We start from the raw sequence: 12,107 nt of genomic DNA, 5'->3' as shown, positions 1-12,107 counted from the left end.
GATCCACAAGGGCAAGAAGGTGGCAGTAGAGGCTCCATAAATACTTGTTCAGACTGATAGAGGCACGAACATGTTTTGGAGCCAAGGACAGGGTCAGCACAGGGCTTTGTGCCCCGTGGCCAGCCGTGCCATCCCTCACGGACTGCATACCCTCCTACCACAGATCTCTTTGTACACGTTCATATCTGCTTTGTTTACATGTCTGGGTCTCCGAAACAGAAGCTCCCTGGGAGCAGGGACTAGGTCTTCCCGATAGCGAACACAGTCTCTGGTACACAGTATGGATCAGCAGGTGTCACTGCTTGACAGAACTGAGCCACTGGCCTGGGACTTTTTCAAGTATCCCTTGTCCCTGGGTCTTCAGGTGGGGCCTAGCTTACCTAACAAGGAAGTGATTTAAGGACTTGAGATGGTTTTGAGGGCTACAGGGGAAGGGAACCAGTGTACCTAGGCCACCAGCAGCCTAGATATCCGAAATTGGAGCTTTTGAAAAAGTTAAAATGGAATTCAATTTATTGTTAATTAAATCTGTTAACTTCAGAACGTGTGTTCTTGCTTAGGGCTCCTTGGGACCTTTTGAGCTCGTTTCTAATGAAATTTTAGATTCATTTGGCCATTGATATGGAAAGCCCATGAGTGGTTGACGTTGGGGACGGTGAAGCAGTGGGCCACAGTGAGGTCACTGTGGGGCCCATTCAGGCCTTAAGAACACATCTGTTGTATTCTGAGAGAAGGCTGACATGGCTAAGGGGAGGAGAGAGTCCTCCCTTCCTGGCGGAACAGGCAACCACTTGTCTGTGAGACGTAAGGGACGTCAGGAAGGCCTTCAGCAAAAGAAAACCTTTGAATGGAGCTACGTTATTCTTCATTTGGAATTTCTCTGTTTCAAACTTGCTGCCTTCATAAGAGTACAAATTTAGCTTTGTGCCATTGGAGCACTTCGAGAGCTCCTATGAGAAGTCTGGTGGCACGGTGCTGGACACTCGTGATGTGTGAGTGAGCACTGCCAGTCCCTGCCCTCTGGAGACATGGGATCCTGTAGTAGGCAGGGACAGATGATCGTAGAGGCAGGAACACAGTTCTGGGGAAGCAAATGAGGCGGACCAGGGCTTCTGCCACTGTCAGGGAAGGCTGCAGAGAGACGGTAACGTGTCTTGTCTTTGAAGCGTGAAGATGAGTTTACCAAGTAGATTTCAAGGGGAATGGTAGAGAACCCTGCGCTGGGCCTCCACATGCATTGATCTGAGGACTGGGAGCTGAGAGGGCCTCTGAGACTCCTCACAGAACACTGTAGTTTCCCTTTGGACCCATGAGGTTAGGGTTGGACAGAAGGCACCTCAGGACAGACTGGTCTTGCCTGGTAATGGGATTGGAAGGTTAATCTGGGCCCAGGTATCCAGGAATTTTGGGAGTTATTAGAAGGTTTTAAGTGAGGTGGTGACGTACTCTGATGTTGTGAAGGAGAAACTCAGGAGGACGGGTTGGACTGATAGACTAAAGGTGCCAAGCACTCAGGCCGTTATCCTGCCAGACAAGAGGCGCTGAAAGCATTGGCCATGGTGGTTGGAATGTGGCAGAAATGACACGCAGAACTGGTGACCTGTAGTGGAGAATGGGGTGAGAAGCTGAGGGAAGGGCTGAAGTGAATAGGGCATGGCCTGGCAGGGTAGCTGAAGTAGGGAGCTAAGAGGTAGAGCAGCTGACGGGGGAAGGGAGGAGAAGCTGCTGAGTTTGGGCTCAGAAGACAGGCCGGATCATTGCCTGCGGGAGGTGGCCACGAGCGTCAAGGTGAGGTACTCGGCAGCCAGCTGGGAAGTGGAGCCCGAGCTTGGGACAACAGCCAGTTTGGGAGGATCCACATACACAGGGGCAAGCTGAGGCTGCAGCAGTAGATGTGCTCGATCAGAAAAAGTAGAAAGAGAGGGAAAGAGGGCAGAGGAGGGAAGAGGGGGAATGAGAGCATCGGGCAGCCTGTGGAAGCCCAGCCGACGAAGGAAATCGGAGAATCGGGCGGGGCTGTGTCAGGACAGCTAAGGGGAGAGAAAGGATTTCAAAAAGAAGTGCCGTGTGGTTCCAGCAGTTTCAGAGAGAGAGGTCAGATGACATGGAGGCTGAATGGAGAAGCGCGTTTGGCAGTTGGCAAATCATGGCTACTTGATTTGGCACAGACAAGTATACTCCTTCGGCCCCAGGAGAGCCCAGATTCAGCGAGACCATCTAGGGGATTTTTGCTTAACTTGAGCCTTGCAGTGACGGCAGCTTGAACTGGAGAGGAGGGCGCCACCACTGTTTGAGGGGGACATCTGCCTGAGCCTGGGCCGGGCCAGAGGCTGCCTCCCTGTGTTGGGAGAGATGATTATGGTAGGTCTGTGGGAGGAAGTGGCATGGTAGCTTGGCCCTCATCTTCTGAAATCAGTCCATTCCATGAACAGTCACACCCGGACTCCAAGTTTTACTTTTCCAATTAGATTCCAGGTTGGATCCAGAGAGGCGATCAGGTCATAGCACAGAAGATGATGAGAACACCGTCCTCTTCTCCCTGAGCCACAGCTGTTCCTGCCACACAAATGGAGAACCCCATTTGGGTGGTATATTGGAGGCGGAAAAAAGTTTTCCTTTTACAGGAAGATTTGTTTGTTTTTTCTAGATGGGAGAAACAACATCCTCATGAGACAGCACCTACATCATAGAACAGTATCCCCCTTGGACCCAGACTTTCTGTCTTTCTTTCTTTTTTATGATACAGAATTGCTGTTCGAGGAATATAGAGTACGAAGGTTTTTTTTTGTTTTGTTTTGTTTTTTAAAGATTTTTCTTCACGTGACACAGAGAGAGAACACCAGTAGGGGGAGCAGCAGAGGGAGAGGGAGAAGCAGGCTCTCCACTGAGCAGGGAGCTGTGGGCTTGATCCCAGGACTCAGCCACTCAGGTGCCCCACTGTGGTTTATTTTTTAAGTTTTTTTCCCTCATATTTAAATTTTTGTACAAAGAGATACCTCTGGATTCTTGTTTTTCTCTTTTTTTTTTTTTTTAAAGAATTTTATTTACTTATTTGAGAGAGCATGAGAGGGGAAAAGGTCAGAGGGAGAAGCAGACTCCCCATGGAGCTGGGAGCCCAATGCGGGACTCCATCCTGGGACTCCAGGGTCATGACCTGAGCTGAAGGCAGTCGCTTAACCAACTGAGCCACCCAGGAACCCCACAATACCCCTGGATTCTTGTGAAATAAATTTTTTTGAGGAAGTGAAGTAACTTTATTTTTTTAAAGATTTTTATTTATTTATTTGACAGAGAGGTAGAGAGAGAGAGAGAGAGAGCACAAGTCAGAGGAATGGGCTAAGGAGAGGGAGAAGCAGGCTCTCCATTGAGCAGGGAGCCTGATGTGGGGCTCGATCCCTAGGCTCTGGGACCATGACCTCAGCTGAAGGCAGATGCTTAATAACTTAGCCACCAGGTGCCCCTAATTCTAGACTTTCTGAAACCTAACATAGAGTTTTTCCTGAGTAGATTATGATCATGACCTTTTCTTGAGAATAACCTCTTTATTAATTTATTTGATTTTTTTTTTTTTTTAGGATTTCTCTGTTGTTTTTATTTTCAGTTTTTATTGTATTAGGTTAGTCACCATACAGTACATCATTAGTTTTTGATGTAGTGTTCCAAGATTCATTGTTTATGTATAACACCTAATCCTCCAAGCAATCCGTGCCCTTCTTAATACCCACCACCAGGCTCACCCATCCGCCCACTCCCCTCCCCTCTAAAACCCTCAGTTTGTTTCTCAGAGTCCACAGTCTCTCGTGGTTTGTCTCCCCCTCCGATTTCCCCCAACTCACTTCTCTCCCATCTCCCAATGTCCTCCGTGTTATTCCTTATGCTTCACAGGTAAGGGAAACCTCGTATTTCAGTTAGAAGACTTATCCAGTCTTTCCCTGTAAGTTATTTTTTAAAGTCTTTGGTCCATAGAATAAAACAACCCAAGCTTTGAAAAATCACAAACCTCCACGAGGGATGAAGTGCTTGCCGAATTCCACTTAGTTTTTTTGTCATTGATCCTCAACTGCTTTAAAACAGGCAGAACTTAGGAGCCAGCCTTCTGCGTAGACGGATGGATGCGTCTGTGCGTGTTGCTGCCTCCTCGTGCGTATGTGTGTTTTGTGGCCGCCAGACCTCCTTGCCTCATTTCCCTGTGAGCCTCTGCCAGCCCTGGGGAGTGCGAGTCAAGCCAAAAGGCTGCTTTCTCTCATTAACCAGTCTTCCGTGAGTTTTACTGAGGGACTTTGGGAAATACAGCGTACAGAGGCACAGTCTTTGCCTTCAGAGAAGTCACAGCCTCGGGTGGGAGGTGAGCTACAGACAGACAGAAGGCACCATGAGGCAAATGCCATGTGATTGATTTAAATACAGGATGTTCTGGAAGTTGGGTGGAATTATTTCTGGCTGAGGTGGCAAGTGATAGACTCAGGAGGGAAGTGCCATTCAAGAGGGCCTTTAAAGAAGGAGCAGGGTTTGTGTAGACAGAAGGGGTGAGCACCTCTGGTGAAGAACAAGGCCTGGAGGGATGAGAGCACAATGTGTATCTAGAAAGCAGTGGCCAAGGGCAGGACTCTTAAGAGGAACCCGGAAAGGAGGGTAGGTTGGCAGACCATGGTGGGTCTTACATACAAGCTAAGCAGTTTGTGATTTAGTTGGTAGGCAAGGAGGTTGACTGGCGATTTTCCAGCAGACAGATGAATACATCCAGGCGTGCTTTCGGAAAGGTGAATTTGCAGCCATAGCTGGAAGGGAAGCTATCTGGTGATCTAGATGTGACAGGGCTGATCACAAATGGAATGGGTGAGAAGCTAAGGATTTAAGCGTCTTGGAAGGACAGATATGTTCATCCTTTATCTTTCTGGGAGTTTTTCTTAAGTACACACTTACAAAATAACCAGAATAAGATCATTCTTTGCAGCATTGTTTATGACCAGTGTCCCCATCACCAGAGGACTAATAACCCACAGCAGACTTTATGCAGCTTTAACAAGGGCATGGGAAAGCACCATATACTAGTATGGGAAAAACTCCGGAATGCATCGTCAGGCAAAAGAGAATATACAATACGTATGGGGTTTAATATGCCTTATTTTATGTAAGAAAGAAGGGGAGAGAATTTATGTTTATATTGACATAAAGAAACACTGAAGGATACATAAGACGGAAGCAAAACCAGTTATCTAGTGGGGCCTTTCAGTGGAAGGGAACAAGAGAGGACATGAGACCCTTCAACATTGACCTTGTCATATAATTTTAAGTTTTGAACCATGGAAATGTACTGTGAAAGGAAAAGACTGTGAAGGAAGAATTGGCAGGACCTGATGTTCGATTTGAGGTTGAGGAGAAGTGAGGCCCAACAATGACCATGAAGGTCATGCCCCTGCGGGTGCCATAGAGACACTGGTTAGGAAGGTGGGAGGGCACGGGGGAGAGGAATGGCGGGTGCAGGTTTTGGTGACTTTGAATTGCAATAGAGAAATCCACTAGCACGTTTTTACTCCGTGCTTGGAAATTTGGGACTAGAACTTTGGGACTAGGAGGAGTGTCACAAGCATGGAGGAATATTCGAGAGCAGAACTGGGGAGGGGAAATGGAAGATTACAAGCATGGAGGCTAAGGTGGGCATGCTAGGGATTGTTGGAACTTCTGAGAGGGAAAGAGAGGAGAAAAGGAAGAAATGGAAAGTCAGACCCTTGGAACCCTCGGAGGGAAAGAACCCTCGGAAAGAGTTAGCAAAGAAGCAATGAGAGAAGGTTCGGAAAGGAGAACCGAGTTGGTGTAGCGTCGTCGGAGCCAAGAGGAGAAGCCAAGCAGGTCAGGGCATCTGCCTGAGAAGCTGTGACTGAGTGTATTTAGTAGGAGGCCTCTGGGGGCCTCAGCAGAAGAGTTTGTGCGGAGCGGAGGGAGCAGAAGCCGGATCCCAGGCGTGAAGGAGGGGAGCTGAGGCCAGGAGGCCAGACTGCGCGCGCTACTTACCGTGCGTTGATGAGCGAGGGAGAATAGGGTCACTGGCGAATACAGAAAAGTCACGTGAAGATAATTTTAGAAGAGAGAGAGACTGAGACAGTTTCAGGAGTGAGGAAGGAGCCCTTTCAAGAGAAAGTTTGGCAGTTTGAAGAAATAGAGCAATTGTCGGAATGGGGTTCAGGAGTCAATAACACAAGAGAACATGGGGCCTTTGCAAAGCAGGGCGTAAAGGCTGCTGGTTGGCGAACTAGAGGAAGGCACCGGAAGTGGGCCTCGGTGGCCCGAATGAGCCCAGTGCTCCAGTGGCCCAGCAAGGGCAGCTACAGAAACAGTAAGGTGTTTTGTCACCTTGTGCCGGACTGTTGTCAAGAGTCCGGGAAGGACAGAATAGGGGCACGGACAAGCAGTCTCCTGGTCTGTGGCTTATTATTAATGAAGCAGTAAATGAGTCAGCCTGTTATTACTGGGAACTTTCTAGGGATCCTGGGCTCTATTTGCAGTGTTGCAAAAGCATAAGAATCCTATGTTCTCTGTCCAGTTGGTTGAAAAGGACAAAATTGGTGCAGGAATAACAGGGAATGATTACACCTGGGTGATCTGACCTGCAGGAAACCATTCATGCTTGCCAGCAAGGAGGTTGTGTGTGAGAACTCGGCCTTTTGTGGAGATTCTAAGCAGCTCGATGACAAAGGTCCAGAGTCAGGGTAAATATGATAAATTGCTTAAGAGAATGGACCCTAGTGGTGGTAGTAGTAGTAGTAATGATGATGATGATATCATGATGGCTGATATCTACTCAAACTCCTTTCATTCCTGTGAAAATTCCGGCACACAGGAATGAAAGAATTTTCACAAATTAATTTTCACGAATTAATTAAATTAATCCTTATCAACAACCTACAGGGAAGAAAGTATTTTCATTACCATTGTACTGGTAACTAAACGGTGGCACGGATAGATGAAGTAACTTGCTCAAGGCCACAGGTAGGAAGCGGCTAAGGCAAGATCGGTATCTGGGAAATCAGGCTCTAGGCCCTGCTTTTAATCGCTGTCTACGTGAACTTCTTAAAAATAGTTGACGATCAAAGGTGACAGCAGCATCTCCAAAAACTGGGTGGGTATCTCTGAGCAGATTCTTTCTGGCCTGAGTCAGAGTGACAGATGTCAGTGGTGGGATCATATCTCAAACTAAAGCAAAATGATTTGATACGTTTGGTGGATGATACCAGCGCCCAGTTTCCAGTTCATCCCTGTCATTTCTGAACCTCAGGCTCCAGACATCCAGACTAGGGCCTGATTTTGACCTCTGTGCTTGGTGCACTCTTGGTGCTGGGAGAAGGTGTCCTTGGCTTGGGCGAAGGGCAAGTCAAGGGAAATGACTTGGTCTCTCCGAGTTGACACGGAGCTGGGAAAGTGGGACTCGGAGTTAGGGAATGAGAGCACAGATCTATGAGCTTCTTCTAGAGACAGTTAGTGTGAGACTCGTGTGTATACATATTTGCAGTGTTGTCCTTACATGAGAAGAGCATGTTCTTACAAATCTATTTCAAATGATTATTGATACTGATTCACACTACTGTCTGTCCTCATGAATTTTTTCATGTAGGAAATGCCATAAAAATATCACAAAGTAAGGAGTTTTTTGGAAACATAAAAAGAGCTCTCTCTTGTAAAGGTTGGGAAACATTGTCCAGAGCAGTGATCTCTAAACCCTTGAGAATTAGCTCCCTCATCACTTCAGATAATTTGAGCAAACTCCATAAATGTGCATTTATTATAAATTATGTCAGTGGTACTAATCTATTATGTAATATTATAACTATTCATGAAAAAAGAAGATAAACATTGAAATGTTTGTCTTTTCTTTCCTACACCATTCTGGCTTCTTGCGTGATGTAAGGGGCTACATGCCCCCGACTTTGAAGACAAGAGTGGATTCTGGGAGCAGTAGTGGAATGGCTTTTTTCCCTTAGGCCTGACTTTGAAGTTTAATGAGCCATTTTCAGTCAAGAGCCTAGTTCTGTTTGCTCAAGCCCAAGGGTCACCAGCTCAGCTTTTTCACCAGAAGGACCAAAGTGTGGGGCGTGATAAAGCAGAGACAAGGAACCCTATAATTCATTAGCTGCTGAGCTTAGGGTAGAAGTGTTTCACGGGGGGGTCTCACAGCCCAGCACTGGGCACTTGGGGGGTACATGGTAGGCAGACTGGCAAAGCCTCAGGACAGTTTTCTCATTTGTTTTCCACTCAGGAGTCCAGAAGCAACATTGTGCTGACTCAGGGGAGGTTTTCAGTGGCTCAGCCAGTTTCACTTTTCTCCTTCCTACAGACTGATAGGAGCATCTAGATTGGACTCCTGTACTTCTTTCTGACACACTCCCAGGGGCCCACCTCGTTGTGGGAAACAGCCTGTTGGCTAAAAAGTCTTTCTCAGTTTCCTGTCTTATTTTCTTGGTCTGATGTCCTTGGCAACTTCAGTTGCTGCTCCCTTCCTCAAGACCTATAAAGACTCCCCATTACCTAACATGGAATCCAACCTGCTCATTTGGCATCCAGGACTCCATCTTATTTTATTTTTAAAGATTTTATTTATTTATTCACTGGAGAGAGAGAAAGAGAGCACGAGCTGGGAGTCGGCGGGGGCGGCAGAGGGAGAAGGAAAAGCAGCTCCCCCTGCTGAGCAGGGTGCCCTGCACGGGGCTGTATCCCAGGACCCCAAGATCATGACCTGAATTGAAGGCAGATACTTAACTGACTGAGCCATCCAGGCTCCCCCAAGACTCCATTTGACCCATCCAATTCTAACCTGATGTGTATTTACATGTAAGCCTCTCCTTCAGCCAGGCTGGTCTCCTTATGCCTTGACACTCCTACATACCCCACTCCATCCCACCAGTGTGTGTGTGTGTGTGTGTGTGTGTGTGTGTGTGTGTGTGCGTGTGTGCACACGTGCATGCAAGTGTGTGCACACTCATAGGGCTTTTGCTTATTCTGTCTTTACGGCCTCAGGCTGATTACCCCAGGCGGGCATCCTTCCTCATCCTCCTCCATCAGTCAGACTACCTGCTCTTCAAAAATAAGATGAGATCTTCCTCTTGTATAGAGATTTTACCGAATGCTTCTGCACATGTGGTCCTTAGACGGCCCACATCACGTCATCCCCTAGAATGGTGGTTAGGAATGTGAATCCTCCGTTCTCACCTCAGAACCTGTGAACCACAACGGGAAGCAAGCCCAGGAATCTGCATTTTATGAGGGTGTTTCTGGTGTGCAGGGCAGTCTGAGGGCTGGTAACTTGGGGCACAGCCCTCTCTTTTGCCACAGACCTGCATTTTTCTCTTGAGTTAAGACCTATGGACAGGCACGTCTGAGTGTTCTACAGTGACTTCCTGGCTTTCAGGTCATGTGTTGGCCTCTCCCAGGGAAGCTCTGTTCTTGCTCCCACCTCCCCCTCCCTACCCTGGCCCTTGTGGCAGCTCATTAAGGAGCTCCTGCACATCCGGAATGTATGCGGGCTGGAGGCCTGAAGACTTCAAGTCACCCTGATGGCCATTGACCATACCTGCACTGAGAAACCGGGCTCGAACGGCTGAAGGAAGAATAGACTGAGGGCTGGGAGTGTGAAGTGGGAATTAGGGGCACAGTGGGTCTCCCCGATAGGACTGAATATGTTTCCCAGCCTGCAGAGAGGAGAGCTGAACAGGAACACCAGCCGTGACTGTCTGCAGTAGAGTGGAGAACTCCTAGGATCATGAGCTCTCGGCTGACCTTCCTCTTTTCTCCAGGCTTTCTCTTGTCCCATCAGGGATCCCTGGACATGAGCTAGGTTGGAAGATGAAGAATGAGGTCTAGAAATTGAGTGTTGTCAAGTCTGCCTCTGTCAGCCAACTCGACAAATAGCAATTCCAGTGGGTGCCCAGAAACTCTAGCCTCTAGTCAGGAAACAAGGGGAAGCATACTGAAAGTTCTGTCTGGCTGGACTTTGGCGTTCCCTTTGTCGTCTTAGCGAGGGGCCCCACTGCATTCAGGAATTGGATTCTGTGCATGCGTGTGTGACCAATTAGTATAACCAGCCTCATCTTGGATTCAAAAAAATCCCCAGATGGAAGTAATTGTATTCATAAGCCCTTGTATTTTTAGAATGCATTTTCCAGAAAGCTCAAAGCATAGCAAACACTCTGTGGCATAACCTAGTTTGTTTCTGGACCATCTCCAGGTATTTGGTAAAGGAACAGCTTCTATAATTACTGTCATTTTACATTTGGCGGATGGAGAATCTTTGTGGGTTGAAAAGGTCACATGGCATTAGGGGCAGAACTGGGAACAGGACACTCAGCTTCTACTCCTGTCTCGATCATTGATTTCCAAACAGAGGCCCACAGATTCCTGCTGTGATGGCTGCTTAAGAAGCACGTGTGGAATTAATTAAAAATATAGATTCCTGGACTTCCTTTCTCTAAAGTAGTTCTCTACTCCAACTCAGTAGGTCTGGGGTGGGACCCAGGAATCTATATTCTCTACCAGTATTCCAGATGATTCTGATGCACCGCCAGCTCTGGAAACGAGTACTCCGGACCATATGCCAACCACACTACCCACGTATTTCCCCCCAGAAAGGTCTTTGACTGAAACATGCCTTTTTCATGTTTTTCGTCTTGCCACCCACCCTCCAACTCCCCCAGGCCTCCCAGCTCAGGCCAAGAAACACGCTGAGTCCGCCAGGAACACGCTGCTGACCTGGAAGGACAGCACGACCTCAAACAAGGAGAAGAAGGAGATCCTGGACGCTCTGGTCATGCTGTACTATACCCTGGGGGTGGCCTGGCTCCTGCAGAACCGATATCCTTCCTTTCCTAGTGGGGGTCTGGTGATCCAGGCCCGGGGCCCCCTGCGCCTGCCAGACGGGCTGTCTCACCCAGGAGTCGGGGAGATCGAACCAGGCTCCATGGCTCTGTCCCAACAGCCAGCCGCCTCCTCCCTCGCTAGCCTCTCGTCTCCATCCAGATAGGTAGGGATGTCCCTCCTCTGTCTGTTCATGTGAACTTGGAGTTGAGCCGTGGGAGGGATCTCACTGGTGACACATCCCCTAGCCAGGTGAAAAGTTTTCGGCATCTGTCCTACCTTTCATTGAGCACCAAGAGGATCAGTGTTGGCAGTGAAGACGCAGGCGATGGTGGTGGGAGGAATGTCAGGAAGAGGGAGAATGGGTGGTGGTTTACAGCACTGCAGGTCATGCAATCCCCTGGATCCCCTGAGGAGCTTTAAAAAGTATTGCTGTTTGGATCGCACCCCAGAGATTGTGACTTAGGAGGTCTGGGGTGCATCCGTTTATTGAAATTTTTAAAAAGTCCCCCAGGCGATTGTAACATGTAGCCAGAAACCTCTGATTTAATGGACTCTTGATTATTTTTGTTTTTCTGAAATGCTGTCAAGAATACTACCCGGGAAGCTGGAAGCCAAGCAAAATAGCAAAAAAAAAAAAAAAAAAAAAAAAAAAAAAAAATTGTTCTCTATATCCCAGGGCAAAACTGTTACTCTGCCAAAAGTTTGTGATTTTGACAGCCTTTTGGTACCATCTCTTATTGAGAACCGTTAAGGGTGTTTCATGTTCATGTAAACCACAGTTGGAATCGTACAGAGATGAGCGTGGCCTCTGCGGGGGAGGGGGGCAGGGGGTGCCACACACATTTGTAAAGCATTCCTTATTTTAAAAAAAATTAATCATGAGTCGTCTTTGAGACCATGTGCCCCTAGTCTCCCCTCTTTACACATCCCTGTCTCTCTACTCTTTTGGTCTTGATACTCAGCTTGCAAAAACTGATCTCTGGCCTTCCTCTGTTATGCCCTTAGAAGGGGCTACTGAAAATGCGGGAAATAGAAGAATGTTTGGGAATTGAGGGGACTTCCTGTTGTTTGCTTCTTGCCAAAAACCTGCTTTGCTTGGACTTTCTAAATGATCCAGAAAGTCCCTTTCAGCAGACTTCGTTCCTTTCTTTTATCATTCATAGGAACCAACGGGGGAAAACTGCATGGCTCTTGCCCACGGTGGATGCCTGCGCAGGAAACATAGCCAAGGGTACAGTTTCTGTTCATGCCTCCCATGCTCA

The 12,107-nt window shown here is 47.8% G+C and overlaps 1 protein-coding gene across 3 annotated transcripts in view; it reads left to right on the top strand.

The window, feature by feature from the left end:
* TTC23L (tetratricopeptide repeat domain 23 like) overlaps positions 1-12,107 on the top strand; it is a 47,328-nt gene that overhangs the window by 7,854 nt on the left and 27,367 nt on the right. For all 3 annotated transcript variants that reach the window (XM_032337648.1, XM_032337645.1, XM_032337646.1), the window contains exon 5: positions 10,683-10,839. In XM_032337648.1, the coding sequence (XP_032193539.1) occupies positions 10,683-10,839 (157 nt within the window). The remainder of the gene's footprint in view (positions 1-10,682; positions 10,840-12,107) is intronic.

This window comes from Mustela erminea, chromosome 3 (genome assembly GCF_009829155.1).
Source record: "Mustela erminea isolate mMusErm1 chromosome 3, mMusErm1.Pri, whole genome shotgun sequence".
In the NCBI taxonomy this organism is placed as follows: domain Eukaryota; kingdom Metazoa; phylum Chordata; class Mammalia; order Carnivora; family Mustelidae; genus Mustela; species Mustela erminea.
Note: the sequence above shows the minus strand (reverse complement) of the source record. Positions and strands in the feature narration are given on the sequence as shown.